This window comes from Ipomoea triloba, chromosome 14 (genome assembly GCF_003576645.1).
Source record: "Ipomoea triloba cultivar NCNSP0323 chromosome 14, ASM357664v1".
In the NCBI taxonomy this organism is placed as follows: domain Eukaryota; kingdom Viridiplantae; phylum Streptophyta; class Magnoliopsida; order Solanales; family Convolvulaceae; genus Ipomoea; species Ipomoea triloba.
In genome coordinates, this window is record NC_044929.1 from 4,012,680 (window position 1) to 4,034,004 (window position 21,325).

Below are 21,325 nucleotides of genomic sequence, written 5' to 3' on the forward strand. Positions count from 1 at the left end.
AAATTCAAACTCTTTTGATATTATCTAATTAACAAATTAGATAATATCAATATTATTCAAATACATTTAAATAAATATACTAATATTGATAAATAATCAAAATTTGTAAATTNATAATATTGATATTATCTAATTTGTTAATTAGATAATATCAATATTATTCAAATACATTTAAATAAATATACTAATATTGATAAATAATCAAAATTTGTAAATTTTCAGTGTCAACAATAAGTTNATTTATTTAAATGTATTTGGATAATATTGATATTATCTAATTAACAAATTAGATAATATCAATATTATTCAAATACATTTAAATAAATATACTAATATTGATAAATAATCAAAATTTGTAAATTTTCAGTGTCAACAATAAGTTCAAAATGTTTCTTCTATATTTTTATTATATTAAAAGAAAACTTAATGTATATAAACATTACACTAAAATAATGACTTTATGTGTTTCTTCTATATTTTTATTATATTAAAAGAAAACTTAATGTATATAAACATTACACTAAAATAATGACTTTATGTACCTGATAGCGTAAATATATATAAACGGGGTCTATGGATACGCTACGGGTATGAGTGTTACAGATGGATGAGGAAAGATACTCGGGTGGTCAACCGTTCGGTCGGTCAACCGGACAACGACTAAGCGGTCCGAATTACAAGTGACAAACAATGATGAGAGAAGTAAATAGAGGAGATACAAGAGGAATTGCAAATGAAGTGTAGTTGTATTAATGAGTTGGATCTTACAACTGAGGGGACTGACCCTCATATTTATATTAAGCAAACACTCAGTGCCTAATATGCAAGTGGCCTAACATGGCACTTTCACATCGGTTAGCTTGAACAGTCGCTCTGCAAAATGCGCACAGGTGAATTGCTTGAGGTGATCGATGAAAACACGAATCCCTTTTTCTGAAAAGTTGTCGACTGTCACATCAGTAAGCACCCGTAGGCTTGTGACCTGAACTTCCTAATTTGTAAAGTGCATTGCTCCATAGGTCGATCGGTCGAGTCAGATGGTGATTAATGGACCGATTAGGTAGTTGTTGACGGACCGACCAAGTGGTTGTTGACGGACTAGTCGGATAGTTGTCGACGGACTGACCGAGTGATTGCTGACGGACTGACTGGGTGGTTGTTGACGGATCGACCGGGTGACCGTTGACGGACCAACTGAGTGGTTGTTGACGGATTAACCAGGTGATTGTTGACGGACCAACTAGTCCATATGCGTACTTACCCATCAGTACTTATAGATATAACTATATTGCTGGGGTGTTTGGTAAATAACTATTAGCTGATTGAGTTAGTGGGCTTGACTAGTTGGTAATATTAGTTGATTGTAGAAATATGTTTGATAAATTAATTGTTAGCTGATTGCTGATTACATGCAAAATGACTTTCTCAAAAAGCTTATCGAAAAAGCTACTTTGAGCAGCTTTTTGAATTTTAACATTTTGAAGCAATAAGTTGTTACAATAAGCTAATTAATCAAACACTTATATTGAATGATTAACCAAGTTAAATAGTTAATAATGGCCAAATCAGTTAAAATTAACTGCTAAGCTAACTATGTTACTAAACATGATTTTCAATTTTGTGTATGGGCTTGCAACAATGGGGTATTCTGGCTTGAAGATGCAGAGTTTCCCAGTGTTTCCACTATCGTAATATTTTCTTTAGATTTTCCCCACATGACAGCGTAGAATCCAACCACAATTATCACTCCTCCAATAATACTGCAATCAAATTCCAAATATATATGTTATTTGCAATTTAAATTTAACATATACTCAATCTTATTTCCTAATTCATTTTTATAATCTGTTAGAAAATATTATTTGAAATAATTTTTTTTTTTTTATACAAATGCTATGGTTTGTGATAAATGACACAACTTTTTCTTAATACTCGTTTTAGTCATTATCTTTTTGTAGTTGCAATAATATATCATTACCTTTTAAAAAAAATTACATTTTAGTCTTTAGAGCAACACAACCAGTAAACTACATTAGGGTTTACATTGTACATGAGTATTTTAGTTATATAAATTAGTTTAAAAAATTAACTAAAATAGAGCATTTTCAAAAAAATTTGTTGTATAGGAATTAATATAAAATATAATATTATAGAAATTAAAATTAATGGGAAATTAAAATTGCACTTTTCGTTCTAAGTTATACCATAATTGTAGAATTCGTCCCTAAAGGTTGGTCATGCTTACTTTTCGTCCAGAAGTTATCATTAGCGTTGTACTTTTCGTCCATTTACTAACAAAACATTAGGGACAAATTTTGCAATTTTAGTATAACTTAGGGATGAAAAGTGATAATAAAAGGACGAAAAGTGAGTACGACCAACACTTAGGACGAATTCTACAATTATGGCATAACTTAGGGACGAAAAGTGCAATTTTCTCTTAAATAACATAATGGCCAAGTAGCTTGTAGCCTTGTAGCTCTATGGCTCTCCCAATTGGGAGGTCACAGATTCGAACTCCAGTGACTACATTGTAATCACTGTTGCAAAAATCCCTGCCTAGGTGCTAGGCTCCTAGACCGAGGCGAATTGCTCCCTAGGTGTCCGTCTAACGCCTAACTCGGCTAATTGGGCCGAGTTGGTGACCGACTGGGCCGAATTTGGCCGAGTTAACTCGCCCAACTCGGCAGAGTTAGCCGAGTTAACTCGAGCGAGTAGGTCTTGTTAATTTTATTACGGAGTATTATATTTATATATATTTAAATTTATTTATTTATATAAGTAAGAGAAGTAAGAGATATATATAATATAACATATGACATACACCCACACACATAAATTAATTTTTTGTTTTTATAGGTCGCCGCCTAGACCGTTTAGGCGCTAGGCGCTAGTCTACCGCCCGACTAGCGCCTAGCACCTACTGCAACCATGATTATAATAGAGTCAGTACTACTAAAGAAATATAGCGTAATGAATATTGTAACATATATTTGGATATTAATTAAATACCTTCCAAGATAGAGAGTATCACTAAACCAAATAACTCCAACCACAGCAGAAACAAGAATGCCCAAAGGCTTGAACATAGACACAAAGAGAGGCCCTTCCTTCCATATGCACCATATCATCACATAGAAACGAAATGCAGTAGTGCACCCCTGCATGTATGTACATCACTTGAATGTATTCAATCAATTTAAATATTTAATATATGTTAGCCTCATAAAAGAAATTGTAATAATAAATGTTGGGTGGAGCTTGGAGGTCAGTGAATAGTATTAGAGTCAGGTCACGAGTGTAATTAAGGTTAGTAAGTGTTAGGTGAGATAATGGTCAAGTCTAATACTTATTAGAGGAATTGTTGAATAGAGAGCGGAAGTGCGCTTGATACTAATTAAACATGCATTAATTGAGAAAGAAGTTTAATTATGTAATATTGAGAGTTTGGATCTTACCGAAAATAAAACGGCAAATAATGTAATGTCAGGATATATCTTCCAGGCACTCCAATCTCTCACTGTTACCAATGAGACTAGTGCAGATTGGATAGTCAGAAACACGAAGTGAAAGCATAGTATCATCATCTTTGCTGGATATACCTTCAGAATGGCAGCCTGATATAAACCACAACACCATAAATTTCATTCTAAAGCTTCTCTTTCAATACCCATATTTATTTGTTAAGTTAGAAATTGAAAGTGGAAAAATGTAATAGTTAAGGGAATAGACTAAAATTAATTTAACATACAAAATAAAGAAAGAGTCACACTTGTGTGAGACCATCTCACGGATCTTAATCTGTAAGAGAGATCGAATCTAAGATAGTTCTCGTTACTTATGATATAAATCAAAATACTTAATACACAAATTTTAATACTAATTTGAAATAAATAAACTGCTACTTATAATATATATTATAATATTTATATATGAAATTGTAATACTCTTTAGGGTAAATGACTTTTACTAATGACAAATATTGTAATACATATCACTGAAATTGAATGCTTACGTGTAATTTTAATGTAAATATTGTAATAATTATATGTGAAATGTTACTTATGAAATAAATTTTCGAGATGCTAGGTGCTGGGCATGGCCTTTAGCTTTCTCCTAACAATTCTCCAGCCATTAGATGCTAGACTTGGCCTTTACAGACCTCCGCCAAACAATTCCCCTCTCCCCTCACCAACTAGAAAATTAGCATGAAATTTTAAATGAAGCAAGTATTTTGATGTCCAGACCTGTAAAATGTACCAGATTGCACAGCATAAGGCAAAGATGGCTAGCAAGAATGCTCCAAGAATCCAACTTTGCTGTGTGGATAAGAAGAGGAGGGTTGGTAGAGAGGATGGTTTATTGAGAATTGGTGGGCCATAGTAGAAAGTCAACACAAATGCCCCTGCAATGGAAGCCAATGTTCCAATGGTCTTGGCATGGCTGCCTGAACTTCTCCAATTCACAGTTTCCATTCTGAGAATATACATCACTTCAATTGCTTTTTCAGTAGTATATATTTTTTTTGCTTGACCACAGTGTTGAGCATATAATATATAAACATAAATGTGCAATCCAACTATTAACTTAACATTTTAGTAGAGCGTGCGTCGCACAAAGAATCAACAATCGTCTCGCCTCCACTGAAGTTCGAACTCACTCCCATCCATATAAAAGTGTAAATTAAACATGGTGAAACTAGACCACAAGCTCTTTGGCTTCACACTATAGGTAATTCAATCAGACTACACATTCTGTCATTTTTAAGATCCAAAATAAAAAAAATCCAAATAGAGGGTAGGTTTCAAAGTTTAACATTGTAGTAACCTTTTAAAAAAAAAAAAAACAAACAAACATTGTAGTAACCTCATTGATTTTCTCAATGTTACATCAATTGCTTTTTGAGTGGGTCTCTTAATAGAGAATGAACATGTTTCTTCATCATTTTGTTTTGTTTTGTTTTTTTTTTTCTTTTTCTAAATACTTAATCATTGCAAATTATTGTGTGGAGATATGTGAACCACAGTTGCGAATTTTATGAGTTAGAATATTGTACTTTATGAGTCAAAATAATGTACTTTATGTGTTAGAATGATGTACATTATGTGTTAGAATAATGAAATTTCTAGAGTAAGATAATATATTTTTTAAATTAAAATAATGTACTTTATAAGTTAGAATAATGTACATTATGAATTATAAAAATGTATATTACAGTGAATCACATAAAGAAATTCACAAAACAACGACATTCTTATATCTTGATCCACACAATCACGGGTTGTTATGCCGTGGACCCAGCCACCCAGGTCCACCTTGCAAGGTGGACCTGGGTCTACATTCACATACACTATACTCTACATTCACAATTTGTAAACTCCACATTCACATACACTATACTCTACTTTCATAATTTGTAAACTCCACATTCACACATTACAAGATTATATATTTAGTAACTATATTATCACTGTTATGCATTCACACATTCAAAACTCTATATTCACATGTCCTATACTCCACATTCACACATTACAGGGCTACAAGTTACTAGAACTTCTTAACTCTATTACAGATTCACACATGCATAACTCTACATTCACGATTTCTATACTCCATATTCACAATTTGAAACCTCCACATTCACACATTTCTAGGCAACTCTACATTCACACAATCATAAATCTACATTCACGATTTATATACTCTACATTCACATTCTTTTCTTTTTTTTTTGGTAAATTCACCGGGTCTTTCTCTGTCCGTTTAACGGTCCAGGTCCACCCACGTTCGCTCCGGGAGGCACGGAAGCTGGCCCAGGGGGAATCGTCACTTCTGAAAATCGAACCCGGGACTACATTCACACTTTGAAACCTCTACATTCACACATTTTTAGACAACTCTATGTTCAGCAATATGTTTACTATAAAAAAAAAAGAAGACAAAAACGATGTAGTTTTGGACCCAGATCCACCTTGCAAGGTGGACCTGGGTCCACATCATAATTTGCGGTGTAAGCAATAAGTGCTGCTTAATCATGGTGTTGGATGGCCACATCGCCACAGGCCATAGACAATAAAGTCATGGGAAAGATTACGTACAGGCCAACCCATTTTGCCCCACCTGGGAAAAAAAAATTCTTTAACATGAAGTACGTATATAATCCTCAAAAAGTTAAATAAGCTCCTAAACTTTACTTTAAAAATCAATTAGTCCCTTAAACTTTTTAAAGAATATATAATTACACCCTTTAACATGTTATATTGAGGCAATAAAATCCAAATATTAGTAAATAATCAGCTATTACAGGTCATTAGAGTTCTGTCATCAATTTTATCCATCTCCGGCGATAATTTGGTGGCCGACAACAGCCTAACCATTGCCGGTCACCATCTACCACTAGTCGCCTTCTTTGGTAGACGGTGACTGGCGACGATTCGGTGGTCACCGACCGCCGGGTTGTTGTCAAAGATGGATAAAATTGATGCTGCAACCCTAATGACCTGAAATATTAGGTCATTTATCAGTTTTTAGACTTCATTGTCTCAATATAACATGTTAAAATGTGTAATTGCAGTTTTTAAAAATTTAGGGGACTAATTAACTTTTCAATTAAAGTTTAAGGGCTTATTTGACCATTTTCCCTCTAATCAATACTTCTTCCATTTCATTTTAATATTTTATTTATCTTATTTTTTAACTTTATATATAAAATAATAAGAAAATGTTATTTTCCCCTTGAATTATAGTAATAATATAATTGAGTTTTTCTCTCAATTAAAAGGTCAATCTTTTCTCTCTTAGTTATTCGATATCGAATTCTTTTTTTTTTAAAAAAATTTTATTGGAAGGGGGCACCCATACTACAATCCCGTATACTATCTAATAGAGTTGGAGACATTTTTCCATTACAGGAATCCATCTCTATCATCTAGAGGTGCCGGAAAGGTGTCGAAGCCGCACCTTGACTATTCCAAATCACCTTGACAATTAATCATGAATTACATGAATTCTTATTGTTTTTACTCAAACTCATTAACCATTTATACTAGGCATTCAAAAGCATTAAAAAAGTGAGATTTGTGATTAAATGAGTAAAACTTTATTGTAGTAAAAGTTATGCAATTTTTGTTATTCAATGAGTACGCAATATATACTAAAATTACTTTGGAGGTAAAAACATTTTTTAACATGATAGTACTTATTGAGAAAATTAAAATTACAATATAATTTGTTAGTTGTTGAGTTAATTCAGTGGATAGACATTATGATCTAACAAGTAATTATCCTCCCAGATGTTTTGTTGGGTAGGAGCGGTAGATCAAGTTAGGCATGTTTGCCCCATGCGACAATGCGATCAATTATTGGCCATTAGATTAGATCATCCAACATTGTCTGAAACAAGAGAATTGGGGGGGAACCCTAATAACGCTCCGCTAATTGCTCTTCTTTCTCGCGTGTGAATGGCGGCGGCGGCGGGGGCCGCCGCTCCCCCTCTTCGATCCTTTGCAGATGTTCTCTCTGAAAAAACAGATGTCTCCCCTCTGAAACCGCCGGGAAAATTCAAAGGTATGCCAGCTGTGGCTTTTACAGATCAAGACATTCACCACTTCGCCCAAGAATTCAAATTTGCGCTGATTGGTAAATTCGCCAAAGGTCGCCCTTCAATGGCAGATCTCCGCAAAGCTTTTGATCTGATCGGGTTTGGCGGAGCTTTTTCGATTGGTTTGATAGATAATCGTCATGTTCTTATTAACTTCGATCTCGAGGAAGACTTTCAGCGGTGCTGGCTTCGCAAATCTTGGTCGATTCAAGGTTTCTTTTTGCACATTTTTAAATGGTCACCAGACTTCAGGCCAGATGTGGAACTCCTCACCATGGCCAGATTCAATCTCAAGACACTCATTCGCCTCCTCAGCAATCTACAACAACTATTGTCCCCCCAAGAAAAAGATGGCGACCAATCATGAAACAACCAGTTGATCAGCAAGGTGAAGCCCCCTCTCAAACTCTTATTCAATCTGCTCCAGAACCGCATGCATCAGACAACACAACCGGTCTATCACCCGTCAAAATACCAGAACACAACTCTAATATGGAACAGACCATCATCGATGACCAATGCCTCAGAACAGAACACCAAGAAGATTCTCAACCAGGCCACCTTTCGGAGGGAGATGAAGATCAAAATGCTACGAAATTCTCTCTTTCTCTCCTTGAATCCTGGAAAGCAGACAGCAGATTGTTTGCCTCTCGTATTAAGCCACCTGAACCAGAACCAGACGACTTCATTGTTGTTACTAAGAAAAAGAATCGGCCAAGGAAAAATTACTCTAAGCTCAAGCCCTCTGTCATTACCCGGCTTTCAGCGGGTAAGATCGCTCGGGTTTCCTTTTCTCACCGTTTGAAATGAATATTCTAAGTTGGAACGTCAGAGGTCTGCTTTCCTCACGGCGCAGACTCTCTCGCCTTCTTAGCCGTGAGCATGTTCATTTTCTCTCTGTTATTGAACCTTTCATTGCTGCTGAGCGTTTGGATAATTTTGTTCGTGAGTTCAAATTTGCTGATGGTTTCGCCTCTCTGGAAACAAAAATTTGGCTTCTTTGGTCGGACTCCTTTGAAGTAAATGTTGTGATTGACAGTGATCAATTTATTTTTTGTCATGTGTGTTTCATTCCCTGGAATTTTAGCTTTGATTTCATAGCTGTCTATGCGAAACACTCTAGAGCAGAGCGAGCTCAACTCTGGTTGCGGCTAAATGCATTAATTGACGACACCAGACCTGTTCTGCTGGGTGGGGATTTTAACGTAATCTCTAGCATCACTGAGTATAGAGGGAATGCTTTACCTGAGATTGGAGGCATCTCAGACTTCTCTACCTTCATCAACAATAACTCCTTAATTGATATGGATACTATGGGAGGCCAATACACCTGGCATGGAGTTCGGAACACAGGGGCTGTTTGGAAAAAATTGGATCGCTTCTTAATGAGCCCAACTTTTAGAGACTATTTCTCGGAGATCAGGATTCATGTTCTTGCCCGCACCACATCAGATCACTCACCAATGCTTCTAAGTGGGAATCAATCTGATATATCTGGCCCTAAGCAATTTCGCTTTCAAAGCATGTGGATCACTCACCCCGGTTTCCTTGATGTGGTTAAAACAAGCTGGTCGCAACCTGCTGAAGGAGGAGGCATGCGTGCTTTGGCATTCAAGCTCAAACGTTTGAAGCATTCTCTTCGATCTTGGAACAGGGACACTTTTGGTAATGTTTTTGATCGAATTCGGAACCTAGAATCAACCATAGCTGAGGAAGAAAAAAAATATGATGATAACCCGAATCCAGAAAACCGTGCTTTGCTACACAAACTCCAAGCGGAGCTTCTTTTAACTCTTAAGCAAGAAGAGATGTTCTGGAGGCAAAAAGCTCGGGTCAAATGGATAAAAGAAGGAGATGCCAACACGCGATATTTCCATGCTACGGTTAAAGACAGATATCGAAGGCAAAGGATATGTGCTATTAAAAATGCTTCTGGCGATCTCCTTACCACCCCATCAGCAATTCAAGAGGAAGCCGAATCTTTCTTTTCCATGCTTTTTATGGTTGAAGAATGCTCTGAGATGGAATCCCTTCTGCATAATCTCCCCTCAAGCTTGGAAAACTCCGACAATGCCTCTCTTTTAATGCCGCTATCTCGAGAGGAGGTAAAAGAAGCAGTGTGGAAGCTTGACCCAGACAGTGCAGCAGGACCGGATGGTTTCTCAGGCTGTTTCTTTAGACACTGTTGGGAGATTGTTCAAGATGATATCTTTTCTGCCACGATGAATTGCTTTGCTGGAGTGCCGATCCCACGTGCAATGGCCAGTGCACAAATTGTCTTGATTCCAAAGACAAATAACCCAAATTCTTTTGGAGACTTTAGGCCGATCTGCTTATGCACCTTTATTAGTAAGGTATTCACCAGAATACTAGCTACCAGACTGAGTAAAATTCTGCCAAAATTGATATCCAAAGAACAAACAGGCTTTGTGGAAGGTAGAAATATTCAAGACAATGTCCTGCTAGCCTTTGAACTAATCCAATACATTGACAAAAGGTGTAGAGGCTCAAATGTAGCAATTAAATTGGACATGATGAAGGCCTTCGACAGAGTCTCTTGGCCCTTCCTACATGCAGCTCTCAATAAGTTTGGATTTTCGGTTTTTTTTATAAATATTATCATGAACAACCTTGAGGCAACAAGATTATCCATTTTGGTCAACGGAATTAGCTGCGGTTTCTTCCAACCATCAAGAGGGCTAAAGCAAGGTGACCCTCTATCACCTCTGCTTTTTATCCTTGCTTCAGAAGCTCTCTCACGCTCTCTCATTCTCAAAATGGGAACTGGTATAATCTCCCCTTATTCAACTAGCCTCCACCGCCCTGTTATTTCCCATTTAGCTTTTGCAGACGATATTATCATTTTTACAAATGGCTCATCAAGCTCACTTAAGGCCTTGGCGGAGACCCTGAAGAAATATCAAGCAGGGTTCTGGGCAAAGAATCAACTATAACAAGAGTTTTTTCATCACATCCAAACATTGCACAGCCAGAAGAGCATCCTCTATGTCTCAAATCCTGAGCAGCACAGCCAGAAGAGCATCCTCTATGTCTCAAATCCTGAGCATGCAGGCCAGAAGAGCATCCTCTATGTCTCAAATCCTGAGCATGCAGCGCTCAACTCTGCCTTTCCGCTATTTGGGGGTGAATTTATTCAAAGGTAGGAATCGTCTCTACTACTACCAACGTTTACTGGAGAAGGTGGATGAAAAGCTCACAAGCTGGCAACGTAAACTCCTATCTCCGGATGAAAAGCTCACAAGCTGGCAACGTAAACTCCTATCTCCAGGGGATCGTCTCACTCTGATCAAACATGTCCTCTCAACGATGCCCCTGTACACGATGGCTTCTATTGTTTTGCCACGTCAAATCGTGAGGACTCTTGAGGCTAAGTTCGCTAGTTTTCTATGGGGCACTAATGAGGGACGGCCGAAGAGACATTGGGCTTCATGGAGCAAAATATGCATGCCACCGGAAGAGGGTGGCCTGGGGATCCGATGCTTGTCAACCATTCAACTTGCCTTCTCAGCCAAATTATACTTCAACTTTAAGCAAGGAGACTCCCTATGGAGTTGTTTCATGCAAGCTCGCTACACTCAAAACCCATCAAGAACTTCGGAATCCATAACTTGGAGACGCATGCAAGAGGTGATAGATTTTGTTGAGGAAAACACGGCTCAGAAAGATGGTGAACTAGTCTGGATGCCATCCACTTATGGCAACTTTTCTTTCTCTTCTGCTTATGATCGCCTCCGTCCACGAGCGGGATCAACACTATCTGCAAATTGTATCTGGGGCGGTGGAATACCATCTAAAATTTCGGTCTTCATGTGGAAACTCTTAAAGAGACTTCTCCCGTTCCCAGATATTATTGAAAGATTTGGATTCTGCATGCCATCAATCTGTCCATTCTGTTGCTGCGCAAGTGCGAACTTGGAACACTGCTTAATGCAATGTGGAAGGGTTTTTGAAGTCTGGCAATATTTTGGCAGAACTTTTGGACTCTCTATTCTTAATGCATCCTCCGTTCGATCTGCATGCCACTCATGGTGGTTGTCATCATCCACAGGCTCTTCTGTTGGAAGCTTTGCTAGAATCATTCCTAGTCTTGTGCTTTGGTATCTTTGGATTGCCTACAATGAAGCTATTTATGATGATTCCACTTTCTCTGCCATTTATACCATCAAAAGAATCAAACGTGAATCAGTTCTGCTCTCACTCTCACGGCCTCTTCGTCGCCATCATGATTCTGACTCATTCCTACTCTCGGAAGGCTTGATTGCTAGATTCTCTGAACCTCCGCGACGAAATATCATTCGGGTACAATGGCTTGCGCCGCCCTCGGGCAGATTAAAACTCAACACAGATGCAATGCTCTCATCCAACGGTGCTGCGGGCGGAGCTTGTCTTAGAGACTCTTCTGGTCGCATTCTTGCTGGTATCTGCTTCCCGCTCGATGCTTCATCAGCTTTGGAGGCGGAAGTCCTGGCTCTACGCTTTGCCATACACTGGTGCGAAATTACAGCAAAGATCCCAGCCTTTGTTGAAGTTGATTCCCTCTCTATTGCTAATTTTATATCATCATCAACGTCAAGAATCCCATGGAAAATCAAGCAAGCCATTCTTTACATTCGCTCTTGCCTTTTATCTTGGGGTTCATCCTTAACGCATATCTACCGAGAGGCCAATCAGGTTGCAGACGCTCTTGCCACGGAAGGCCGAGAGGCCAATCAGGTTGCAGACGCTCTTGCCACGGAAGGCCTTTGCAGAAGCTCACCTTTTATTTTTGGCTCCTTTTGTTCCCTCCCTGTCAATGTTAAAATCTCTTTCATGTATGATTTTCGGGGCTTCGCTTTCACCCGGCTTATTTAATAAAAAAAAGTCTTGTTCTCAAAAAAAAAAAAAAAAAAAAGGGTTGGAGCGTAGGAACCCTTGTAGTTGGAGATTCAATTTTTTTGGGAGGAAAGTAATTATTCATAGAGTGAAATATTAAAGAGTATATGATAAAATAAGCATATAGTTATATTGTCTTCACTCCACTATATCTTCCAATTCAACCTCAATTACTTTTACTATTGTCACAAATATCGTTAGTTGGTAATTGTTTAATTCTTATATCAAAAATTAAAAATAAAAATGTGTTTGTAATTAATGAATTAAGATGTGGCCGGTTTGGAAGTCAAGAAAGTTCAAACATTTTTGAGAATTTAAAAGGTGGAAAAGTTATTTCACCTAAGGGAGGCCGGATTCATTGTCCCGGTGCTGAAAATCTACCAAATTTATTCAATTACGTATTTATGACATCAAAATAACCAAATTAAAAGTCTCTTATAAAATATAATAAATTTGTCCCTCCTACCATTAGTAAGTACTCCGTATAACAATACTATTTATCGAAGAAACTTGTCTTTCTCAACACGTTTTTACATACTTAATATTTTGTATTTTGAATATTATTGCTGCAGGCTAGAGTTTTTTTTTTTTTTTTAACATATGGTTTATTAATTATGCTTGTTTAATATTTGCATATAGCAAGGATATATTAGAGATTAAAAAAAAACTTCTACGAAAACTTAAACAAACTAAACATTTTAATTAATTTTCTGAATAATTTAATTCTTATTTTCTAGGGTAACACCAAAAATATTACGGAGTAATTAATTTTTCTTATAAAATTATTCCCATCAAATACATTCCTTGAAAATACTTTTTTAGAAATTTAATTGATGGGAACGAAAGTAAAGTTTTAAGGTAGATATAAAATAATTTTAGTATATATATCATAAAAGACATTTTCTTAAATAATATGACCGGTCCATTTGTAGGGTTTTTTCTTTTTGAAAAGTTGCCTAGCACTAGTACAATGTACAATCCACTCGTTTGCTTTTTGATACAAGCCACCGAGCTAATCTACCGCATGTCAATTATTGCAGTCATGGTCACGGTTTGGTTCCGATTTCGAACCGACGGTGAAATTGGAACCAAACCTTTTAAAAGTGAAGTTTTTATATAATAAAATATAAAAAGAAGAGGAGAACCTTAGTATAAGAGCAAGCACGAACGTAAGGCCTGGAACGAGGGTCAGCATCGCCGTAGCTAGTGTTGGGGAGCCGTATTTTGTACCCGCAAATTCACAAATCTGCCCAACGCACCTGAATTGAAATTCATAATAATACTAATAATTATAATTATATTTATAATTATATATATAATACTAAATTACTAACCCAACTAAAGCGAGCAGGAAGATTTTGCAGAGGACAGCAAAAGTGACCGGAAAGTTGTTTGACCTACCAAAATTAATTTACAAAATTTCACAGATCAGAGAAATTTGAGGAAAAAAGAGAAAGTAATTAAAAATCAGTTGTTAAATGATAATTAATATATACCTGGAGAAGATGAAAGCAAAAGGGAGAGAGATGAGAGTGGATAGAAGATCGCCATAAAGAGCAAGGATAAAGAAGCTGAGGCCCCTTGACATTGCCATTTTGCTTACTATCAAATTGGCCACTTGTGATAATACTACCAACACCATCACCACAAAGGGAAGCGCTTTCTCCATGAACCTGCTCATCATCTCTCTCTCTCTCTCTCTATCTATGTAATAAGTGAGAAAGTGAGAGAGCTAAGGGTACAAATACACCCTTATCCTTTGAGATGGTGGCTTGGTCCTTTCTTTTTTGGTTGGCTAAGAACACGCATGTCGCTGTCTTGTATATACTAGGTAGGTGAATAATACAAGTCGTCCCACTATATATGTATGTGTCATGTGTGTGTATATATATAAATGGATTCCTATACGATTGGTTTTCTCCGGTGCGGTTGTTTAGGTGTGTGGTTTTTTCTTTTTAAGGTGCGTAGTTTTCCCTTTTTAAGGTATGTGGTTTGTGTGCTTAAGGTGGGTCAGTGTTGAAACTTAAGGTGCATCAACCTAATCTTCAAAAATAACATAAAATGACATTTTAAGTGGTTATTTTGTGGTACAAATATGTAGGGTCCACTTCCGATTTGGGTCGAGTTAAAATGGATTCGAGTTCTTCGTTGTTAGACGGAGAGATTGATGATATATTGTACGCTCAAAATTAACGAATAATGGGTGAATGACAAATTAATTTTCAAAGTACACCCATTTGAATTGGAAAAATGGAGTGAAAAACTTTAAAGTAATTTTTGGTCCACATCGGTTTGGGAAGTGGTTTACACCACTATTTATACAAGAGTCTTTTTAAGGCTTTTGCATAGTATAGAGGCTCTCTTTGAAGCGCAAGGGTGCGCCAAATAAAATTGAAAAAATGAAAAAAAAAATAAAAAATAGAGAAATAAAGTAAACGATCGCATAAAATTTTTCACTTTTCCATTGCATCTCACTGATGAATTGAAATTCTTTGGGGAATTGTATAAATTGTAATTCAATGGTTTAAGAGAATTGTAATTCCCTCCGACCAAATAATGTAATTAGTATAAATGATGAATTTCATTCCAAACGAATTGAAATTCATGCCAACCAATTAACACCGTACCCATAACTATTGTTAGTTTTGTGTATGGACTTGCAACAATGGAGCATTCTGGCTTGAAGATGCAGAGTTTCTCAGCGTTTCCACTTTCGTAATATTTTCTTTAGATTTTCCCCACATGACAGCGTAGAATCCAACCACAATTATCACTCCTCCAATAATACTGCAATCAAATTCCAAATATGTTATTTGCAATTTAAATTTAACAACTATTCAATCTTATTTCCTAATTCATTTTTATAATCTATTAGAAAAATATTATTTGAATTATTTTTTTTATACATAAAAATGCTATGGTTTGTGACAAATGACACAACTTTTTCTTAATAATCATTTTAGTCATTATCTTTTTGTTGTTGCAATATATGATATATCCCTAACTTTTTGTAGTTACAATATATCCTTACCTTTAAAAAAAAAAAAGAGTTAATTCCATTTTTGGTCCTAGATTTATAGGTGACAGTCCACTTTTATTCTTTTTTATCAGAACATCCACATTTGGTCCTAGTATTATTGTGGCATAACCATTTTTTGTCATCCGTCAACAAAATTGTTGAAATGTCGTTAAATACAAAGACATTTCGATCATTTTTATACAAAGTGAATTGACCCCGTTATATTTTTATGTTTATTTGTATGAAAAAGTCCGTAATTGAAGACCGAAAAGGCTTTATATTTAACATATTCAAACTATTTTGTTGATAGAGGACCAAAAATGGTCATACCACAATAATACTAGGACCAAATGTGGATGTTCTAATAAACAAGGGCTAAAAGTGAACTATCACCTATAAATCTAAGACAAAAATGGAATTAACTCAAAAAAAAAAAAATTTACATTTAGGATTTAGAGCAACAAAACCATTAAACTACATTAGGATTTACATTGTACATGAGTATTTTAGTAATATAAATTAGTGTAAAAAAAGTAACTAAATTAGAACATTCAATTTTTTTTAAATTTTTTTTTTTGTTGTATAGGAATTAATATAAACTATAATATCATAGAAATTAAGATTAATGGGAAAATTACACTTTTCGTTCCTAACTTATATAATAATTGTAGAATCCGTTCCTCTAAGTGTTGGCCGTTCTCACTTTTCGTCCCTAATTTATCATTGGCGTTGCACTTTTCGTCCCTTTACTAACAAAATATTAGGGATACAATTTGAAATTTTAGTATAAATTAGGGACAAAAAGTGAGTACGACCAACATTTAGGCATGAATTCTACAATTATGGTATAACTTATGGACGAAAAGTGTAATTTTCTCTTAAATAGCGTAATGGCAAAGTAGATTGTAGCTCTATGGCGCCTCTTTGACTCTCCTAATTGGGAGGTCACAGGTTTGAATCGCAGTGACTACATTGTAATAGAACCAGTAGTACTAAAAAAAATAGCGCAATGAATATTGTACCATATATTTGAATATTAATTAAATACCTTCCAAGATAGAGAGTATCACTAAACCAAATAACTCCAACCACAGCAGAAACAACAATGGCCAAAGGCTTGAACATAGACACAAAGAGAGGCCCTTCCTTCCCAATGCACCATGATATCAAATATAAACGAATTGCAGTAGTGCACCCCTGCATGTATGTATGTATATATCCAACAAATTAAATTTAATTTCCTAATTGGTATAATGTTTTCCATTGGATTTTAAGATAGCATGTACTTAACATTATATATTCAAACTTGATATACATTTAACATGGTGATACTATCACGCATGTTATTGTCTTATTGATGATATGATGTCAAAAAGTTTCATTAGGATTTATTATAAATACATTAACCTCTTCCATCACTTGATAGTATTCAATCAATTTAAATATTTAATATGTTAGCCTCATAAAAGAAATTGTAATAATAAATGTTAGCTGGAGATCGGTGAAGGGCCAAATCAAACACCAACAAGGGTTTGGTTGGGAGGAGTGAATTATGGAGAAAAGGAATATAATTTAGTGAGAAAATAATAAAGTGAGAATCTAAACTACATTATTTAGTAAACATGAGTATAATGATGGGAAATTGAAAGGAAAGAAGTGAATAAAGACTAAAATGCTCTTATATAATAATCTAAAAACATAACAAGTGTGAATGAATGTTATACCCTTCATTTATGTCCGTTTTTTCCGTTAAATTTTTTTTTTATACATTATGCTATAACAGTTGTACTTTACAATATATTAGACAAGCATACCCCTACCGTTATAACTTCCGTTATCTTTTTCACTATTGTTACCATACACATGCATCCACTATATATTTTCTTATTTTCTTCAATAATAATAATATATATTCAATAATAATAATATATACATATTATATATTGGAGTTATTAGTTATTTTCTAAAATATAAATATAAAATTTATAAAAATATTTTACATTATTATTATTATTATTATTATTATTATTATTATTATTATTTACAATAATTTAAATATAAAAATCTAAATAAACTTAAAAATTTTAATATAAAATATTAATATTGGGCACCTATTTTTTGCGGATCGCGCATAAGAAAAACTAGTATAATAATAAGAATAATGGTAAAATAGTCCTTTACCATAGAATTGCATGGTAATTCCATGGTTGGAGGGAATTGCAATTCCACGGAATTCCAAATAACTAGTTGGATGAATGTCAAAATTTGGTGGTATAACTGTATAAGAAAATATAGTTGTGCCATCACTAATGGTTATAACTTTTGGCATAGTAATAGTGGTCAAGTCTAGTATCAATAAGAAAGTACTAGGGATCAAACCTATGACCTTTCACTTAAGAGGACCACAACTATACCACTTGACCACAAGGTCTTTGATTGATAAAGAAGTTTAATTATGTAATATTGAGAGCTTGGATCTTACCGAAAATAAAACCGCAAATAAAGTAATGTCACGATGGATCTTCCAGGCACTCCAATCTCTCACTGTTAGCAATGAGACTAGTGCAGATTGGATAGTCAGAAACAAGCAGTAAAAGCAGCATACTATCATCTTTGCTGGATATACCTTCAGAATGGCAGCCTGATATATACCACACTAATTACAATCAGAAAAATAAATTATTTGAATCCTGCTGGATTAAATTTACACCATAAATTTCATTCTTTTTTGAGAATCAAATCCAGATTCTCACAAAATTCTTTCTCACAAAGAGAGCTCACTTGCCACTTGAGTTACGATATTGGTTTCATAAATTTCATTCTAATCCTTCTCTTTCAATACCCATATTTAATTTAGTCAACTTATATATTTGTCCATGAATCAAATTAACTTTGACCTGGTTGTGTATTTCATCCTCATACATTATAATGGTTGACGGTCTCACACAAGATTTTGTCAATATAAAAAATGTTAGGATCAAATACTTACCACTTAGACCAAAAGCTATAGCTAGTAGCAAAGACAGCTTTATTTCCTTATACTATCCTACATTTTTGAGACCTTGGGTGCTGGACATGACCTTTACTAACTTTCGCCCAACAATTTCTCAGCCACCAGGTGGTATACTTGGCCTTTACCCTCCCAGCACCAACCAGAAAAGTAGCATGAAATTTAAAATGAAGCAAGTGTTTTGAAGTCCAGACCTGAAAAGTGTACCAGATTGCAGTGGATAAGGCTAAAATGGCTAGCAAGAATGCTCCAAGAATCCAACTTTGCTGTGTGAATAAGAAGAGGAGGGTTGGTAGAGAGGATGGTTTATTGAGAATTGGTGGGCCATTGTAGAAAGTCACCACAAATGCCCCTGCAATGGAAACCAATGTTCCAATGGTCTTGGCATGGCTGCTTGAACTTCTCCAATTCACAGTTTCCATTCTGAGAATGTACATCAGATCAAAGATGCATTACACACATGACACACCCCTTAAATATTCACTCTAAATCAGTTCAATTGCTTTTGCAGTAATATATATATAGTGGTTCAAATGAGATCAGGACTTTCCCTGCGGTCGGTGCGGATTGCACCATTAGGTATGTATAAATATATCACACAGTGTTTAGAAACACATCATAGTGAAATGCACCACAAAACGCACCACACACCAAAAAAAATGCACCACCTAATGGTGTATTTCCGAATACTTTATGGTGCATTTATGCGTACCTAATGGTGCGTGACCGCGTACCGCATGGCCGCACGGAAAACACTGTCGCACGAGAATTTGACTCTATATTTATAGAATGAAAATGTTTCTTCATCATTTTTATTTTTTTTTAATACTTAATCATGGCATATCGTTGTGTGGAGCTATGTGAACCACGGTCCAAAACGACGCCATGAATTTTATGAGTTAAAATAATGTACTTTATGCGTTGGAATAATATACTTTATGTGTTAAAATAATATACATCATGTGTTAGAAAAATGAAATTTATAGGTTAAAATAATGTATTTTATAAGTTAGAATAATGTAATTTATGAGTTAAAATGATGTACATTATATTTTAGAATATATACATTATAAGTTATAAAAATGTATCTTGCCGTATCACGTGAAAATTTACACAAAACAACGTTTTTTGTGGACCACAATACCCACAATAACGGATACTTAATAATGGTGTTGGCCATAGGCCCACAGACAATAAATTCATGGCAAATATTACGGACAGGCCAACACATTATATTTTGCCCAAGTGGTAAATTTTTTTTCCTTAACATGAAGTACGTATAGAATCCTCCTAATTAATACTCATTCCATTTCATTTTAATATTTTATTTATCTTATATTTTTTTAATTCCATATAAAATAATAAGAATTATTTTCTCCGTGAATGATAGTAATATAATTGAATTTTTCTCTCAATTAAAAGTTCATTCACTTTTCTCCCTTAATTATTTGATCTCGAATCTTTTTTTTATATCCAAACTCATTAATTATTCGATGTCGAATCTTTTTTTATACCCAAACTCATTAATCATCTGTAGTAGGCATCCAAAACCATTAAAAAAAAGTGAGATTTGTGATTCAATGAGTAAAATTTTATTGCAATAAAAGTTATGCAATTTTTGTTATTCAAATAATTTTATTTTTCTTTGCAAAAAAAAGAATTATTATTTACTATAAAAAGACATTTTCTTAAATAATATGATCGCTCCATTTGTAGGGTTTTTTCTTTTTGAAAAGTCGCCTAGTACTTAGTGTACAACCAGAACGTTTTTTTTTTGGTAGGACCACCGAGCCCGTCTACCCCATGGCAATGATTGCCAATAAAATTATAAATTATAATTAATCAACTAAAAGTGAACTTTTATATAATAAAATATATAAAAACAAGAAGAGAACCTTAGTATAAGAGCAAGCACGAACGTAAAGCCTGGCACGAGGTTCAGCATCGCCGTAGCTAGTGTTGGGGAGCCGTATTTTGTACCCGCAAATTCACAAATCTGCCCAACGCACCTGAAATGAAATTCATAATAATACTAATAATTATATTTATAAACATAATTATATAGTTATAATTATATATATAAATACTAAATTACTAACCCAACTAAAGCGAGCAGGAAGATTTTGCAGAGGACAGCAAAAGTGACCGGAAAGTTGTTTGACCTACCAAAATTAATTTACAAAATTTCACAAATGAAAGAAATTTAAGGAAAAAAGAGAAATTAAAGTAAAAACCAGTTGTTAAATCATAATTAATATATACCTGGAGAAGATGAAAGCAAAAGGGAGAGATATGAGGGTGGCTAGAAGATCGCCATAAAGAGCAAGGATAAAGGAGCTGAGGCCCCTTGACATTGCCATTTTGCTTACTATCAAATTGGTCACTTGTGATAATATTACAAACACCATTAACACAAAGGGCAACGCTTTCTCCACGCACATGCTCATCATCTCTCTCTATCTCTGTAATAAGTGAGAGAGCCACTCTTACCCTTTGAGATGATGGCCTGGTATGTGTTGTATGTACTAGGTATAGTAAGAGAATAATATAAGTCTCAATCTATATATATATATATATGCACCTGGGATTCAACCAATCAGATTTGTCCATTTTTTGGCCCAAATAAAACTAGTTGTTTTGGATATTTTGTTTTTTTTTTTCTTTAAATGCTTGACAGCTAAGGTTCTTTTGTCACAAGTAATTAAACTACGTCGTTTTGGATACTTTGTTTTGTTTTTTTTTTTTTCTTGAAATGCTTGACATCTAATGTTCTTTTGGCACAAGTAATTAAAACTACATC

At 34.9% G+C, this 21,325-nt stretch overlaps 2 protein-coding genes across 2 annotated transcripts; both read right to left on the reverse strand.

The window, feature by feature from the left end:
* Positions 1 to 1,597: 1,597 nt before the first annotated feature.
* Positions 1,598 to 14,266, reverse strand: LOC116004989 (WAT1-related protein At3g28050-like). Its single transcript, XM_031245196.1, has 7 exons — positions 13,993 to 14,266; positions 13,831 to 13,893; positions 13,642 to 13,755; positions 4,248 to 4,476; positions 3,459 to 3,617; positions 3,013 to 3,161; positions 1,598 to 1,760 (listed from the first exon to the last, which is right to left on the reverse strand). Exons 1-7 carry the CDS (start codon positions 14,178 to 14,180, stop codon positions 1,613 to 1,615), a joined length of 1,050 nt encoding a protein of 349 aa, XP_031101056.1. The 5' UTR covers positions 14,181 to 14,266; the 3' UTR covers positions 1,598 to 1,612.
* Positions 14,267 to 14,928: 662 nt separating this feature from the next.
* On the reverse strand, positions 14,929 to 21,006 carry LOC116005163 (WAT1-related protein At3g28050-like). The gene is made up of 7 exons (XM_031245417.1): positions 20,788 to 21,006; positions 20,625 to 20,687; positions 20,421 to 20,534; positions 18,720 to 18,948; positions 17,998 to 18,156; positions 16,564 to 16,712; positions 14,929 to 15,283 (listed from the first exon to the last, which is right to left on the reverse strand). The coding sequence occupies exons 1-7, from the start codon at positions 20,973 to 20,975 to the stop codon at positions 15,136 to 15,138; spliced, it is 1,050 nt and encodes a 349-aa protein (XP_031101277.1). The 5' UTR covers positions 20,976 to 21,006; the 3' UTR covers positions 14,929 to 15,135.
* Between the last annotated feature and the right edge of the window lie 319 nt (positions 21,007 to 21,325).